Below are 16,297 nucleotides of genomic sequence, written 5' to 3'. Positions count from 1 at the left end.
ACATATTTATAAAAGATGATTATTTTTTGAAATACTAAACAAAAAGTGGAGCATGTTTAAATAATATTTATATATTAATGTATTCAGAATTATGTACTTTTATAATATGTTTTTAAAATCAGGTAACTTTGGTTGGTTAAACCATCAAATGTTGGAAAATGATAACATTAAAAATGAAAATGATGATTGGTAATAATGAATCTATAAAATGAGTTGATTATGAGATGAGTCGATACCGGTTGATATCAAAGTATAAAAGTTAAACCAATTTCATTAAAATCAAATCTCATTGGTCAAATAAACTTTAGTAGTATGAGTACATGCCCAAATATAACAAAAAGTATTATATAGGCTGCATCACAAAAGGTACACAATTTTGTTTCAAAAGAGTAACAACAGCAAAAACCAATTGTACAAGTTCGTTGGAACTAACTTGTAAAATGTTAGGAATTAGTTTTTGTTGTTTTCGACCACCTACAGACAGTATTGGGATGTCGGAGAATGCTCGAATCATCTGTGTCGACTGTAAATGTCAATTTTGTTGTGTGGAGCACGAAGTTAAATTGAAAAATAAATTAAACACAAAACAATGAAAGGAAGGAAGGTAGGTAAGTTCTTTGATTGTATTTACTTTAAACGGAAATGGAAATGTATGATTTGAACATTTATTTACCTTATTAGTCAAAAGATGTTCAAAATCAATGAAATAAAATTAAAAAAACATACACTTTTATACTTTTTGGCTAACCAATCATTCCATTCTATAGCATTTTGGATGGGTATTATTATTATTCAAGTCCTGTCTATTGATAACATATGTTGTTGTTTTGTTGTGTTTAAATTTATCTGTCTATAGAGATATCAGTTATGGTTTGACTTATTTGTAGTCATGCCAATTACGAACCAAACACGTTTCTATTTATACTTTTTTTTTTTAATTTTTTTTGAGAAAACAGATTTTTCACTTTTTTTTATCAATGAATTAATAAGCTTAATTTTTTTTTTTCTAACATCCAGACATGAAATAAATTGGTACTGATTTATAGTATGTTTGACTGTATCTGTTTGTTTATTTATTGGCTTAGTTTGAGTTGATAAAATTCTTCAATTCAATCTCTTATGCGATTCGGAAAGAAATCAAGATATTCTTGAAAAAAAAAAAGAAAAATTACTGTGCTTTGATTGTATTTTATCATATAGATTCATTTTTTAAAATTTAAGGATATAAAATAACTGGCTCTCCTTCCTGGGATTACCCTTTCATTCTGATGAAGAAAAAAATAAAATATATTTTTCTAAAAAAAATGATTACCTATAAAAGATAGGGCATCAGATGTTTGAGTACCTTATTCGCAATAAGAACTAGAAATAAAGTAAAATTATAGGATAATAAATTTCAGATACAATTTTCAAAAAATTCTTTACAAAAATACAAACAAATAGAAATCTCTATTTAAAATTCTATAGAACTTTAGAAGATAATATCATGAAAATAGCTTCAGTGGAATTCATTGTTGGCATTAAAATCTTGAACTCTGATGTCTTACTTGACAAGCAAAGAGAGGTAAATGCATTTTTGGTCAAATAATTTAATGATTTAATCTAATAAAATATTAATCAACAACCATATGCACTTCTTTCTTTCTTTAACAAAGAGGTTAGCTCCATGCTTGCAATTAATGAAAAAGAATCTGTTTAATTGAGAAGGAGATATCCAACTCACTCCAAGAATGATATCATGCTTTTGTTTTGAAAGTTTAACTTTAAACTTATTATTAGCAACACTAATTATCTTATCTAAAAGTGATAGATTAAAAAAAAAAATTACTAAAAATCAAAATCAAAGTGTGTTAATTTTCTGGAAGTTCGTTTGCATACAATAGTGTTTAAATGTATTGAATTCAATTTTTGACGAAAACCGTCAAAGTCAACAAGCCAAAAAATATTAATTTAACAATATATAATGAATAGTATTTTATATTCAACAGTGTTTAACAATAGATATATAAATAATTTAATATTTCGATATGTTAGAGAGTTTGGTAGAGGCCAAACAACTTACAAGTGGAATCAATTAATTAGACTTCCACATGTATTAGCAGGTAATCGATACTATGATCACCTAAAAGAGTATTTGACAATCAACTATAGAAACAGCTTCAATGAGACAGAAACTATCATCAGCTATTCTATTCAGCACTGCAGTGTAGAGATGCTAGAGTTTTTAATCTATCGATTCAAAATACACATGGAAAAAGAAAAGAGAACTAGATCGGATTACAACAATCTTTTCATTGAAAACTACATGTGTATCAATAGTGTTTTGCGTGGTGCTGCACAATATGGTAGATTCGACATGGTCCGACATCTACTAGCTACATTCAAGAGACCGCCAACCGGCTGGGATTATCATAGTGCTATGATCAAATCTGCGCTCTCAGATAATTTGGAGCAGTTGAAATTCTTTGTTGAGAAATGTCGTGGATTGGAACTGAATCTAGTTAATCTTCAAAGTGCCAATATTCCTTTTAAGACTTTGGAAGCTGCTGCGTTCACCGGTAGTCTGCAAGCCATAGAATATCTTATGGCGAATCGCACCGAAGATCTAGAGAAAAGTCAAATCTGCCGATATGCTACCAGAGGTGGACATATCCATGTCATCGAATACATGATCAAAAAGCACAGAACGAAATATGAAGAAGAGATATTGAAAACCGATTGGGATAATCTAATTGGAACGTGTACTATCTTCGATTGTGCTGTGAAATTCAATCGTTATGATATATTGAAACTGCTACATAGCAACGGAATGAAAGAGTGTTCTACTTCGGTGTTTGTCTTGGCTGCGTCATGTGGCAATGTGGCAATGTTAAGATGGCTTCAGGAAAACACCACCTGTACTTGTGGATCACAGGCAACTGCATATGCTTCTGCCAATGGTCACTTGGAAGCAGTGCTCTTTTTGGTTGGAAACCAAGTTAGTCAAGACTATGACAGTGCACTTCAAGAAGCCATAAAATACGGACATTTGGAAACAGCGCAATGGATCAGCGAGAATACAACACATCCTATTCAACAACATTCTCTAGAAACAGCAGTCTCCAACGGATACTTGGATATTGTTAAATGGATTAATAAAAGTCAAGGTAATGAATCAAGTTTATTCGAAAATGCTATAGATTGGGCTGCTAAACATGGACGATTAGAAATCATCAAATGGTTACATGAGAACAGAAGTGATGGCTGTCTACCAGAGGCAATGGATTGTGCTGCTGCCTATGGCTTAGAGATAACACAATGGTTCCACTTCAATAGAAAAGAAGGCTGTACCAGCTTGGCTATGGATCGAGCAGCTAATACAGGTCAGTTTGACGTTGTTATATTTTTACATGAGAATAGAAGTGAAGGATGTTCAAAAATGGCATTTGAAGATGCTGCATGTAATAATCACTTTGAAATTGTAGAGTGGTTGGTCGATAATAGAACAGAGGGAATCGATTCTCCAACATTACTTGAATGGTCAGCATTTCATGGTAATCTAGATTTGGTAAAGAAAATAATGGAGTGTACACAACACAGGGTAAAGTGTTCCGACACAGCAATCAAATATGCAATCAAATCTGGAAGATTGGATCTCATTCAATATATGATCGATCCAAAAGTTTGCAATGTAAACTTAACAAAGTATGTATATGAACATCTATTCCGATACAACTATCACCAAGCTCTCAGTTGGATTCTAGATTTCATGGTTTATTCCTCGGAATCATTGAATCTAGTCTCTCAACTTCAAAATGATGATCGATTCACTGAAAAATACCCATACTCATTGGAATGTAAAGAAGTACTTGATCAATTCATAAGTAAAACAACCCAAGAATAATATAATAAATATGTATATTTAACGAATTTATACTTAAGTTGTCTTTTGTCGTAATAAGTTGATTGTTTTGAAAACTAAAACAGTTGAAAAAAATATATAACTAATAACTAACTTTAAAGAGTTCTAATATTTAAAAATCTTGAAAGAAAGAAGCCTAGAAACATTCAAAGATAGAGGAGGAATTTCAAAAGAGAATCAAATTAGATAATATAGTAGAAATGCGAACTTCAAACATTGATTAACGAAATAATAATAGTAATTGAACTGGAGATAATTAAAATGTCTATTAGAAAAGTTTTTCAGAAATAAAGGAAAATTTGGTATTTCATTTACTCGATCAATAGATTTATATTGGAAACACCAAAAAATACAAGTACGACTATAATATACGAATTTATTGGATTAATCTCTTTGGTTTATTCTATCTTTAATCTTTAAAAAAGTTTGATTGTCAATTGAATGTTTTATCCATTGAAGAATTGCAGTTGAATCTATTGATCTTTGGTCACAATTAATATCCACTGAGAATGGTCGATATGTCGATCCATTGTAAAACAAAACCAATATATTCGAACAATCAACACCGAATGAGTGTTGTTTTCCATAATGACTAAGATAATAAACTTGAACCTCTCCTTGAAGTTGTGTTGCCAATGATTCAATAAAAGCAAAACAATGGTTATCTTCTATGAGAATCAAACATGGCATTTCATTACAAAGCTCCCTATCAATATTATCAATACTCTGGATATAGTCTGGTGGTTCTGTTGCATAGATTTTCACAAATTTTGATAGTTTGCTACTATTATTATTGTTATTTATATTGATATCACCATATCGTGAATTGAAATCAACAGGTGATTTACCATTGATGAAACCAACAACATTTGGTGAACCATTGGCCAAACTACTAAATTTACTAACCAATTCTTCATTATTAAATACATAGAAAATGTATGTATGTAAATATCCATATTTCGAGTATTTGTCACTGCTCATCAATTTATATAGTTCCGAATCGTACCCACTCGGTCCAACAAATGCAACAACAAAATTATTAATATCTTTAAGATATCTAAATAATTGTTGTTCATTTCTCATAATTGGATCTAATGTACTATATATTTATAATTAATTCAATAATAATACTATTGAAAACTATTCTTCTAAATAGACTTGACTTACTGATAGATATAATAATATAGTGCAGCTTTAGATCTATTAATACATCTTGATAGTTGATATGTCTGATTGCTATGTGTATATATGGTTGGAGTACCAGTGACATTGAAATGCTCGCAAAGTTGTTTGTTTTTTTCGCAATCTACACGACCGATTGCAATGTTCATATCATCATTTAATTCGGACACAATCTCTACCAAACTAGTTCGTTGCAATTTCTTGCTATGTCCATCCCAATGATAATAAAATAACAACAATGTTACCTTATGGTCTGACATGAATGAATCGATTGTATCATTTTCTATATCATACATTCTCCTATATAATTTGGATGTACTATTCAAACATTGATTTATCCATTGCTCAAATGATTCAATATCAATTTTAATAGCTGAACTATCATTACTACTTTTATTACTATTACTACTATAATTATAATTATATCTAATATTTTGTTTATCTATAAATAAAGCATTTGGATATTTACTATTTTGTTGACTAACAATGGTTGATACTTGTCCACTGTAATTTAATGCAATTGGTAATAGTTGTTGCTTAAATGATTCATATTGATTATCTTCACAAAATATGAATATTATTGGAAATGCATTGTTATTATAATTACTATCATTGGGTCTATATCTATTCAATGTTACCAAATCATGTCCTAAATCGGTATAATCGTTTATCATTGGTTTAATACTGAATGATCTAATAAATGATTCTAAATCATTATAATTATTTACTTGATATTGTTTAAAAATATGATGATTATACTCTATATCACTATTTACTACTAATATATAAGAATCATCATCTTTAAAGTTATCGATATTTAAATAATGTAATAACTTATTATCACTATTACTACTATCAATATTTCCAATGTTATTGCTATTATCTGTAAATATAACAGTAAACTTGGTTGATGCAATCGACTTTGTTATATTATCAAACCATTGATAATGATGATTATCCTTATTGCTAAATACACCAATGATTGAATACTTGACATTATTTATTAATCTATTATACTCATCAATTGTATTTAAAACTGTAATCCTTGGAGACAACTCACTTTAGAATTTAAATAAATAAATTTAGTTAGTTTATTTAACGAATGAAAGAATTTTGATGTAGTTGTTGTCGTTGTTATTGGTATACATTACAAATGAATTCTCTCCATTAAATATTCAATATTGATTTCACGGAATATATCTCTCACAAAGTGTGTTGTTGGTATCTCCCCTTTTTTTAGATTTGGATTGTATTCCATTAAAAGTCGATGATGGCTGTCAGTTGTATGCTCAGCGGGATCGTATCGAACAAACATCGACACATAACTGTAATAATGCATGGCTTTACATGGATATTCATAACCTATACATTTTAATCTGGTGAATGCTACTCTATCTGATAAATTCTGTCCGGCTAGCAGCTGATTCAATTTTTCGAAATCAACATTGGATTCGTTTGTACGGACTGCTCGACTATCCTGTACTATTACAATCTGATAGTTGCTGAGTGCCTCACTAAAGTTATTTAATGTAATATTAAAAGTGATTGGATCTTCAAATGAGAATTGATCATTATTATTATTAATATTATTAATATTATTTTTGTTGTTGTTGTTGCTGTTGATAATGGAATGATCTACTATCTCCTCTAGTCGAATATCACGTTGTAATTGTTGTTTCCTATAAACATTGTAGATGCTCAAGAAATATCCAATCACCAAAATAAAAACAAATTGTCTTAAGCTCATTTATATTTATATATATTTTTTTATAACTATAAAATATTAACAATATATAAGCTTAATTTATTTTTCTTAGGAAAGGTAGATTCATTGTGTGTAAAACAATCATGTGAATCATCGTTTTGGTAAAAACAATTTTGAACATAAAAAAAGTGTGAGGATTGGGAAAATAATAAACATTTATCTCACAGTTTATTATATTTTTAATTTAATTTATTTTATTTATATTATCGCCTAAAAAAGATTATTATTTCAAATTAACTTCCTATATTATTTTAATCAAAAATATCATATGTTAATGAAATGCTATTGAATAATGAAATAAAGTGATTGTGTATGAAAGAAAAAAGTGATGATTTTATAAGTGTTTGGTTTTTGACAACTTTTATTATTTTATTATTATTAACTATTTATATACATTTAATTATTATTAACCACCTATATTATTATGATAATAAGTGATCAAGTTAGTTAAAACAGGAATTCGAATTCGTAATAATTATAATGAACAAACAATATATACAATACCAACATTCATCCTATAGTTATATTGTTTTTTTGGGTATTATTGTTTTTTTTTTAAATGGTGTTGGTTGTTGAAAGAGAAAAGAATAGAAATATAATAAAAAAACAATAACAAAAATATAATATATAAAATATATTTATAATTAATTAAATAAAAAATAAAGTTATTATTGTATTGTTGAGATGAGATTCGTTTAGTTATTATTATTATTATTATTTAAATGATATGTGCTAAAGAAAGTTGATTAAAATCACCCACCATCATCATCAGACATGCAAGAATACAAAGAAAGTCCAGCTTCACTTAAAAATCTTCTACAATTATTAATAAATAATAAGTAATCATCGATAATAGTTAGTTATTTAATGAATAAATGCTCTTAGATAAATATAGATATGACATTTGACAACCATCTTTTTTTTTGTCATTTTTAAGTCTATCTATCGATTGAAAATGAACCTACAAATTTATTTTCATATTATTATTGGTTGATGGGATGGTTGTTAGTGATTTCGGTGAGGATGATGAGAATGATGCTAATGGTGTTGAGGTTTTACTACTGTTTGTGTTGAATTTCAAAAAAGATGCTGATGAAGCTGATGTTGTTAAGCTTGGTGTTGCCACTGTTGATCTTCTGATCAAAGGTTGACTGAATCTTATAAATGATCTCTGCATTTCCTTCTTTGTATAGTTATATAATTTAGAATTCCAATCTATCTAAAATCTAAATTTTTAAATAAATATATAAAATATACAAAAATAACGAAACAACAATCAGATTTTCTTTGATCAAACTATCAAGCCATTCATTGTATGCACGTAAGTATTTTTTCACTCACACAATCGAATTCGGGCAATTTTTTTTTTTCAGCTGATCAGAAAAAATTGAAAAAAAAAAATATAAAAATTAATTATTTTTTTGGAAATAATAAAAAAACGAACGAAAATGTAAATTAATAATAATTATTTTGTTTTTTGTTTTTTATTAAATATTAATTAAATAGTATATAGTATGGTTGTTTTTACAAATAATGAAGTTGTAGTTGTTGCAACGAAAGAAGACAACTCGATCTTGTTGTACGACTTGAGAAACGGAACGTTACAATCGACCTATCACAATGGCTGTGCAGAGTTGAATGGAATGTGTTTGGTTGGCAGTGAGTACTTTGTTGCTGCTCAGGCCAACAAAGCAATGGTACACTTTTACTCGTGGCGAAAAGATCAACCACTTCACAAGACACCGATTCAAGAGCGTTCCGGACCGATCGCAGCTTCGTCCGACGCCAACTACGTAGCGATGGGATCACACGGTGGTTCCGTCTATATCTGGGAGGCTTCAACCGGTGCACTCCTCCGTGTATTCGAAGCACACTACAGTAAGATCACTGCTGTGACATTCACCAAAGACGATTCATTCCTTCTTACCGGTGGTGACGATGGTGTCATCAATTGTTGGTCATTAGAAAGGTAAATGCTAACCAACCATTATTATTGCCGGCAAATTATATATATTAATAATATTTGTTATAATTATTTTAGTATTTTAGATAGAGAACAAACTGTTTTAAGAGTAAAACAATCATTTTCAGATCATGCTCTTGGTATCACTGCTATACATTGTGGATATGGTGGATTCAATTCTAGATTCTACTCGGTTTCACTCGATAGAACCTGTAGAGTATGGGATCTGGTACAAGGAAAATCGATTGCTTCAATCGTTTACCCGACTTACTTGACAACTGTGACTGTAGATGCTGCAGAGACTTCTGTTTATGTCGGTGGAGGTGATGGTATTATCTATCAAACCGATCTTGTTAATTTGAATCAAAGTGTATCGCCACTTGAAAGCGGTGGTAACGGTAACAACCAACAATCGTTTGTATCACAAACATCAAGCGAGATGTCATCGCAAATGAAAAAGATATTCATTGGACATACCAAGCCGTTGACTACTTTGGCGTTGTCTATGGATGGTTCGCTACTTGTGAGTGGTGCCACCGATGGATCCGTCAACATCTGGGATACTTACAGTCGTCAGATCGTTAGATCACTCACCAATATCAAAGGATCGATCTCCTCTATCATCGTTACGATGAAACCGATCGATCTGCTCAATATCAACATGTCTGGTGACAACCGTAAGAACTACGACCCACTACATCCATTCGAGAAGTTCATCAGTCCGGTCGACGCCAAACAACCACTGCAAGCCAAGTTGAAAAGCATCCAACAACCAAACAGCTACTCCACTCAACAACTTCAACAATCATACAACCCATTCCAATCTCATTTGAATCTATCATTAAATCAACAATCGTCGTCATCATCATCATCATCATCAAAAGTTGTTAATAATAATGTAAATAGTAATAATAATAGTAGTAATAATAGCAATGAAGAGATAAGCAAGTTGAAATCAGAGATTGAAGAATTGAAAAAAGTTAATAAGAATCTTTTAGATAGAATCGTTACACAGACTGTAAAGGAAGGTGATGTAATGCCATCGGTATCCACTGTAAAGCAACAGTTGAACAAGATGAAGGAAGTCACTGAGAAAGCAAACAAGAACATGACAAAGGCAACCGCTAAAGCCGCTGCTAAAGTATCGAAAGTAATTGCACCGATTGTTGATACACCAACAAAAGTTAAAGCAGCACCAGCAACCAGTGTTACTACCACCACCACAGAACAACCAACTTCAACAAACAACAACAAATCTAAAAAGAGAAATCAACAAAAGAAAGAACAACCACAACAAACTTCTACTACGACTACTTCAACCACAACTACAACTGCTACCAATCCAAAGCCAGCTGCTTCTAAGCTAAAGGAATCAAAGAATAATACAGCAACTACAACAACAACAACACAAACAACTCCAAAAGTACCAAAAAAGAGCAATCCAATTAAAGATACAGTTATTTCAAGCAATACAACATCAACACCTGTTGTAGCCAACAATAGTAGTACTACTAATAACAAAGGTTATACAAAGACAACCAAGCTAAAATCATTAAGATAAGAAAACAAAAACAAAAGAACAGATAAAATAAAGAAAATCTATTAAACATTATTAATTAAATCAAAAAAATCAATCAATATAATAATATATATATTTTATTATAACATATCTAACCATAATGATTTAAAATCAGATCTTTGTTTAATAAACGCAATAAGATCTGCTTTAGGCATACGGGAGAGTGCACCACCTTCAATGACAGACTTGAAGTTCTCTGCATTGACGAAATGCAATTTCGAAATATCATAGAGCATATCGAATGACTCTTCTACCTTGTGACTCTTGAATATCTTTGATGCATCCTTATAGGATTTCAAATCACTAAGTAACTTTAATGCACCTGGACCTTGTCCAATCTTAAACTTCTTAAAATGATTTATAAATGCACTAATAAATGAATAAACAATTAGTATTATTATGATACAATCTATTATATATATATTTATATGTATTTCTTATAAACTTACAATTGTATCTTTAAACCTAATTCCTCAGTAAAGATTGTTAAATTCTTGCCTTGTAGACAACTCTTACAGAGATCATAGAGTATATGTATCAGTTTGATGATTGCTGTACATGTTGGTGTGACAGAGTTGTCATAGTCTTCACTAAGATAGTCGTTACGCTTCTGGTCTAGCAGCGACTTATCGATGAGACCTACCATTGTGGTAAGTGAAGACTCCAATGCCTTGCAGATCTTTATCTCCATCGATGATATATTATAGTGAAGTTGTTCGGAGCATTGTGATTGAATATTGGTTTGATTTATCAACGGTGATACATACAATTGATATTGTGTTTGAATCTGTCCTACCACTTGATTAACATTCAAAATAATCATAAACAAACTATTGAGTGTCGATAGACATCTTGAATCGGTCGCTGGATATAATCGAGATGCACTATCCAACTTATTCTCAATATAATCTGTACACAATCCTCTTAACATCAAGAAGAATATAGCCTTTATATTCTCACCTCTGCAAATAAACAAACAAATCAAGTTAATAAAAAAAAAACTATAAAACTATAAAACTATAAAACTAAACTAATAACTTACAAATTTAATTCTGGTGATAAAGGTAAACATCTTACAAGTGCATATTCAGTTTGTTGAATCAAAGTTTGTGTAAACTCTTGATTTAAACCTTCTTCATTCTAAATTATATGTTTTAGTTAGAATATTATAATAAACTAAATGATATAAATGCTAACTTACCATTTCACTGTCCTCCATTACTAAACCCTGTAAAATATCCTCTAATGATCGTAACTCTCTATTTATATAACCATCTTGGTATGGGAAGAAAATAGAGCTGAGCAAACCATTAAAGTCAATACCATGGATACCAAACGATGCCAATGGTTCAACTAATTTCTTCTTTGTCTTTAAATATGCGATATGCAATGTCTGTAAGAATGATAAGTTTGTTTTCTCTAATAATAATACACTATCAATAAATGATTTAACCTAAAATAACATAACAACTATAATTAGTACTACTTTAATTCTTTTTACTGTGTCATGATAACTTTACAAACTAAACTTACTCGTTGTTCAAAGATTCTCGTAATTAACATCGCCATTGCAGATGTTTGATTGATGAATACAGCTTGTATTACATTTTGTTCGTGTGTAACATCCTTTAGGATCTGTGAGAAGAACTGTTTGAAACGTGGATCTTTAACGATTACATTCTTACGAATGACACGCTTGGTTGTTTGATGTGCCATATTCTCATCGGCACGCAACGATGCTACGTCAAAGAACATCTTTAACTTTTGTACATAGGTGGCACGACATCTAGCTCCACCGTTAAAGTCATACAACGTGGTTGCACATTGTTTCATCTTCTCATAATCACCTCTATCCTGTGCTCTCTCAAACTGACTAATCAAATCATTCTCCAAAGTATTAGTAAGTGATTCCGCTTCACTTTTACCCTATATAAAATACATAAATTAAGTTAGTATAAATGATTATATAATGTTATTATTATTATCAACATTACTTACTTTATTCAATATTGTTATCTCTTTGATATCTTCACTAACACTACTTAGCTTCTTTACTAGTTGAGCAAGTTCATGAATACGTTCAGAGTTTGTAAAGATATCAGATCTCTGTGATGAATTGTTCTCGTTGTTCAACTCCAATAGATAGTTAATCAATGATAGTGCACTCTGTGCTTTGTTCTTCTGTTGTGTAACACTATCTAATTCATCACCAAAATGTACTGCTTGTGCACCAATTGTATTGACACCTCTTTCCAACTCTCTAAAATATTGAAATGCTTCCTATAGGTTTAATAATATTAATAAAATATAATAATAATGATGATATTGATAATAATAATAGTTACTTGATATGATTTATGTAAGGAATGTAACTTTTGTTTATATTCCTCAGCGTATTGATTACATTCATCGACGAGATCGTTCAATCTCGAGTCGATATTCGACTCTAGTTGTGACAGCTTGATTTGTGTCTCTAGGAAGAGTGTGTTGAATGGCACTGGATCGAAACGCATTCCATCCGATCCCATCTGATCGTTAACCAACTTCCTAGTGAGATCCTCTACAAATTGTGTAGCGGTGAAGTCTACACCCTTAAACATATCGCTGGTGAGCTGTTTCTGTTGTATCTTTTGTTGTGGCATCATATAGTTAGGCTTAGAGGTACTCGTTGGGAAACTATTGGTTGCCAAACCAACATTTGATGATGCTGCTGCAGATTTTAAAGGTGGTGATACATTGCTAGTTGATGCCGATGATGATGATGATGATGGTGGCATATTCGATGATGTCACTTTACTATTAGCATCTGGCTTGATTGATTCTGCCTGTACCAATGGTGTTTTCGAAGAGATAGCCGAACGCTCTTCTGCACCCTTGGGAATTGGCAAGATTTGTTGCACAACATTGGGTTGTGTTGCCGGTAGTTTCGATGTGATATCTGCTGTTGTGGTGGTGGTGGGTATTTGTTTCGTCTGTTGTGGTGTGAGTAACGGTGATTTTGCATTGTTGTTGATAGGTGAACTCTCTTGTGCACTCATGGGAATCGGTGCGATATGATGGCTGATTGGAGGTGATGTCGGTGGCGAGAGAGTTGCCGGCGACAACGAGGGTGGAGTCGGATCCTTCACAAGTGGTTGTGGTTTATGTGAAGGTGCCGAAGTCTGTTGCAATCTAGACTGAATATTTCTTGCCCAATTACTCATTCTTCTTCTTTTTTATCTTTTTTTTTTTAACTATTAAACAACTATTTATTCCAAGATTGGCAATCATAAAGCTAGGGTAATATTAATTAGATTTGGTTTGATTTGATTTAATTTTAAAATCAAACCTTGATTGATACGTGTAAATTAAAATGATAGATTAAAAAAAAAATTTTGAATTCAAAAAAATCAAAATCAAAATGTGTTAATTTTCTGGAAGTTCGTTTGCCAAAATAGAATTTAAATCGAAATAAATGAATTCAATTTTTCAGTGGTGTGGGTGGTTGGGAGGTCTGGTGACTCGCTCACACACCGACTCCTGACTCTCCTCTCTGCGTTGCAGTATGCACTTTGACGAAAGCCAAGTCTGCTCATAGGTATTCAGTAAGGTTCAGTCCACATCGATCTCAAAATGGTATGAATACTATCTTTATCTATTTACTACATTATATCCTATCTATCTACTATCGTTCTTTCTCTCTATCTACTCCACTCACTCCTAACAGAGAAATAGTTAAAAGAAAAGTGTCTAACATAATCAATCTTCCTACAATGTTATAGCCTTCAAACAAGACTTTAAGAATCAAGAAAGTGCTTGGAAAAAAGCAAAAGCAAAACAGACCAGTTCCACAATGGATCAGATTGAGAACCGGTAACACCATCAGGTAAGAGATGCTATGTTTGTTTTTAGTTTATAAGAGAAAGTTGTTAATCATTTATTTCATAATAGATACAATAACAAGCGTAGACACTGGAGACGTACCAAGCTCGGAATCTAAACGACCAGTTGTTCATATCTTTTTGTGTGTGTGGATATGGGATTTCTACCAGTGACACTATCGACGAGCCATCTAGTAGTTATTCAATAAAATGAACTTGCATATAGAAATCATTAAAATCTCTTTATTATATTATTATTTAGTTTAGAATTACAAACTTAGAGAAGATAGGAGAGAAGAGATGAGAATACAACAGAATTGAGAATTTTCATTTACAAAATACTCAAAAAAAAAAATAGTGTATTGTGTCTTTATCTACCTTCATTTATCATTCTTTTTTATATCAATATGTTGAGCAGCATACTCTTTTATGAGAAGAGAGAGAATGTGTATATTAACTAGTTTAATTTATTTTTACTAATCTCTTGTAATTGTGCAAGTTTGTAGTTGATTACTTTGATACAATTGTATCATTTCTTTCGTTACATTAATTATATGCTTATATCTATCACCTCCCTATTTGATTGAAATAAGAATTGTTATTATTATTTTAGGTAAAAAGAGAATGGATAGTTAGATAATTACCAATAAAATACCACCAAACCAACGAGTTACAACTATCAGTATTCTGTCACACTCATTCTTTATCAATGTAAATAGCATTTTATCACCGGCACCAGCCTCTCCATCATCATTATAATATTCATTCTAAAGAGAAAAACAAAATATTAATCACCTGTCACTTATATTGATTATGTTATGATACTTACAATTTGACCATCATTCATCTTTATTCTATATGCATACATATTATGAGTTGCATCTGCAATCTTCTTGTTGGTATAAAGTTTATCAAGTACCAACTCGACATCTTCACTCGAGTAGACAATAGCAAGATGTGCTTGAAATCTACTTTTCTTATCGGTAACTGCTTGTCCTGTATATATAGTTGGTGTTTTTCTTCTTGGTTGTTGTTGTTGTTTATCTTCTGTTGTTATTGTTGTCTTTTGTAGTTGATCTTGTTGTTTATTTTGATGATAAATATTTCTTTTCCTAGATGCATGTTGACTCTCTATATATTGATTGAGTGTCGGTATTGCATCGGTTTGCAACCATTGTATAGCTTGAAAGATGACCGGTTCATTGGGTGACCACAACTCGCGCAGCTTCTGATTCAACAGCTCACAGTGTTCAGCGAGGAAGCTTGCGCTCTTCACGTTGAAAAGAGGTGGTTCGTCACTAGGATAGCTAGTTCCTTGATACGAGAATGTAAAGTGTATCAATGAGTCGAGGTCGTCCGACGATGACGATGTCGACAATGAGTCAGTAGCTTCGCCACCAGTCTGCTCGTCGCTATCCGGTCGAATCAACAGAGTATACCATTTTGAAGAATCGTCACATTTCAAAGATGTATACATAGATGATATAACAATGATTTCATTATCTTGTTGTTCTTTATTATCATTGCTCATAACTTTGATTATTATTGATGGTGAATCTTAATTAAGATAATCATGCAAACACCTAATTTCACCATAAATCAATCATATGATTTGTTTTTTTTTTTTTAGTTTTTTTTCCAATACATTTAATTTGGTAACTGTTTTAATTAAAATAGTAACCGATTGGAATTCATTTAAATCCTAGATTTATTATTTATATAACTAGTATACTCTTTAAATTATTTATTTTCTAGTTTAGAATATACATTTAGGAGAGAGCATTGTATAACCAGCCATTCCATCATCATTATAAAGAGAGACAAAGAAAAACAAGATATGTCTCATCACTTACTCCATATTCAATATTATGATATAAAAAAATAAAAAAATACAAATCTAAATATAAAGTTAAACAGTTGATTGACAAAAAATTATCTTTGATTGACATTTGTCAATCTTTATACTTTTGTTTCTATGGGGAGCAGAAACTATAAAACCATGATCAGAATTCTAGTATTAGTTATCAATTTAAATTCAATCTATTAA

General features: G+C 31.0%; 6 protein-coding genes across 6 annotated transcripts; 3 read left to right on the top strand and 3 right to left on the bottom strand.

The window, feature by feature from the left end:
• Positions 1-173: 173 nt before the first annotated feature.
• PPL_10966 (uncharacterized protein) lies at positions 174-1,588 on the top strand (the record flags this gene model as incomplete). The annotated part of the gene is made up of 3 exons (XM_020581726.1): positions 174-189; positions 352-442; positions 1,468-1,588. 3 exons carry the CDS (start codon positions 174-176, stop codon positions 1,586-1,588), a joined length of 228 nt encoding a protein of 75 aa, XP_020427596.1.
• A 375-nt stretch (positions 1,589-1,963) lies between these two features.
• On the top strand, positions 1,964-3,883 carry PPL_10965 (uncharacterized protein; the record flags this gene model as incomplete). The annotated part of the gene is made up of 2 exons (XM_020581725.1): positions 1,964-2,130; positions 2,206-3,883. The coding sequence occupies 2 exons, from the start codon at positions 1,964-1,966 to the stop codon at positions 3,881-3,883; spliced, it is 1,845 nt and encodes a 614-aa protein (XP_020427595.1).
• Positions 3,884-4,285: 402 nt separating this feature from the next.
• PPL_10964 (uncharacterized protein) lies at positions 4,286-6,830 on the bottom strand (the record flags this gene model as incomplete). The annotated part of the gene is made up of 3 exons (XM_020581724.1): positions 4,286-5,000; positions 5,069-6,142; positions 6,235-6,830. The coding sequence occupies 3 exons, from the start codon at positions 6,828-6,830 to the stop codon at positions 4,286-4,288; spliced, it is 2,385 nt and encodes a 794-aa protein (XP_020427594.1).
• Positions 6,831-7,099: 269 nt separating this feature from the next.
• Positions 7,100-8,025, bottom strand: PPL_10963 (uncharacterized protein; the record flags this gene model as incomplete). The annotated part of the gene is made up of 3 exons (XM_020581723.1): positions 7,100-7,130; positions 7,605-7,664; positions 7,814-8,025. The coding sequence occupies 3 exons, from the start codon at positions 8,023-8,025 to the stop codon at positions 7,100-7,102; spliced, it is 303 nt and encodes a 100-aa protein (XP_020427593.1).
• Positions 8,026-8,542: 517 nt separating this feature from the next.
• On the top strand, positions 8,543-10,372 carry wdr18 (WD40 repeat-containing protein; the record flags this gene model as incomplete). Its single annotated transcript, XM_020581722.1, has 2 exons — positions 8,543-8,817; positions 8,890-10,372. 2 exons carry the CDS (start codon positions 8,543-8,545, stop codon positions 10,370-10,372), a joined length of 1,758 nt encoding a protein of 585 aa, XP_020427592.1.
• A 98-nt stretch (positions 10,373-10,470) lies between these two features.
• exoc5 (exocyst complex subunit 5) lies at positions 10,471-16,096 on the bottom strand (the record flags this gene model as incomplete). The annotated part of the gene is made up of 11 exons (XM_020581721.1): positions 10,471-10,759; positions 10,840-11,352; positions 11,433-11,530; positions 11,592-11,843; positions 11,924-12,316; positions 12,389-12,670; positions 12,736-13,450; positions 14,524-14,591; positions 14,895-15,017; positions 15,080-15,807; positions 16,018-16,096. 11 exons carry the CDS (start codon positions 16,094-16,096, stop codon positions 10,471-10,473), a joined length of 3,540 nt encoding a protein of 1,179 aa, XP_020427591.1.
• Between the last annotated feature and the right edge of the window lie 201 nt (positions 16,097-16,297).

This window comes from Heterostelium album (assembly GCF_000004825.1).
Source record: "Heterostelium album PN500 unplaced genomic scaffold PPL_contig20, whole genome shotgun sequence".
In the NCBI taxonomy this organism is placed as follows: domain Eukaryota; phylum Evosea; class Eumycetozoa; order Acytosteliales; family Acytosteliaceae; genus Heterostelium; species Heterostelium album.
This window is presented reverse-complemented; position numbering and strand designations above follow the sequence as displayed.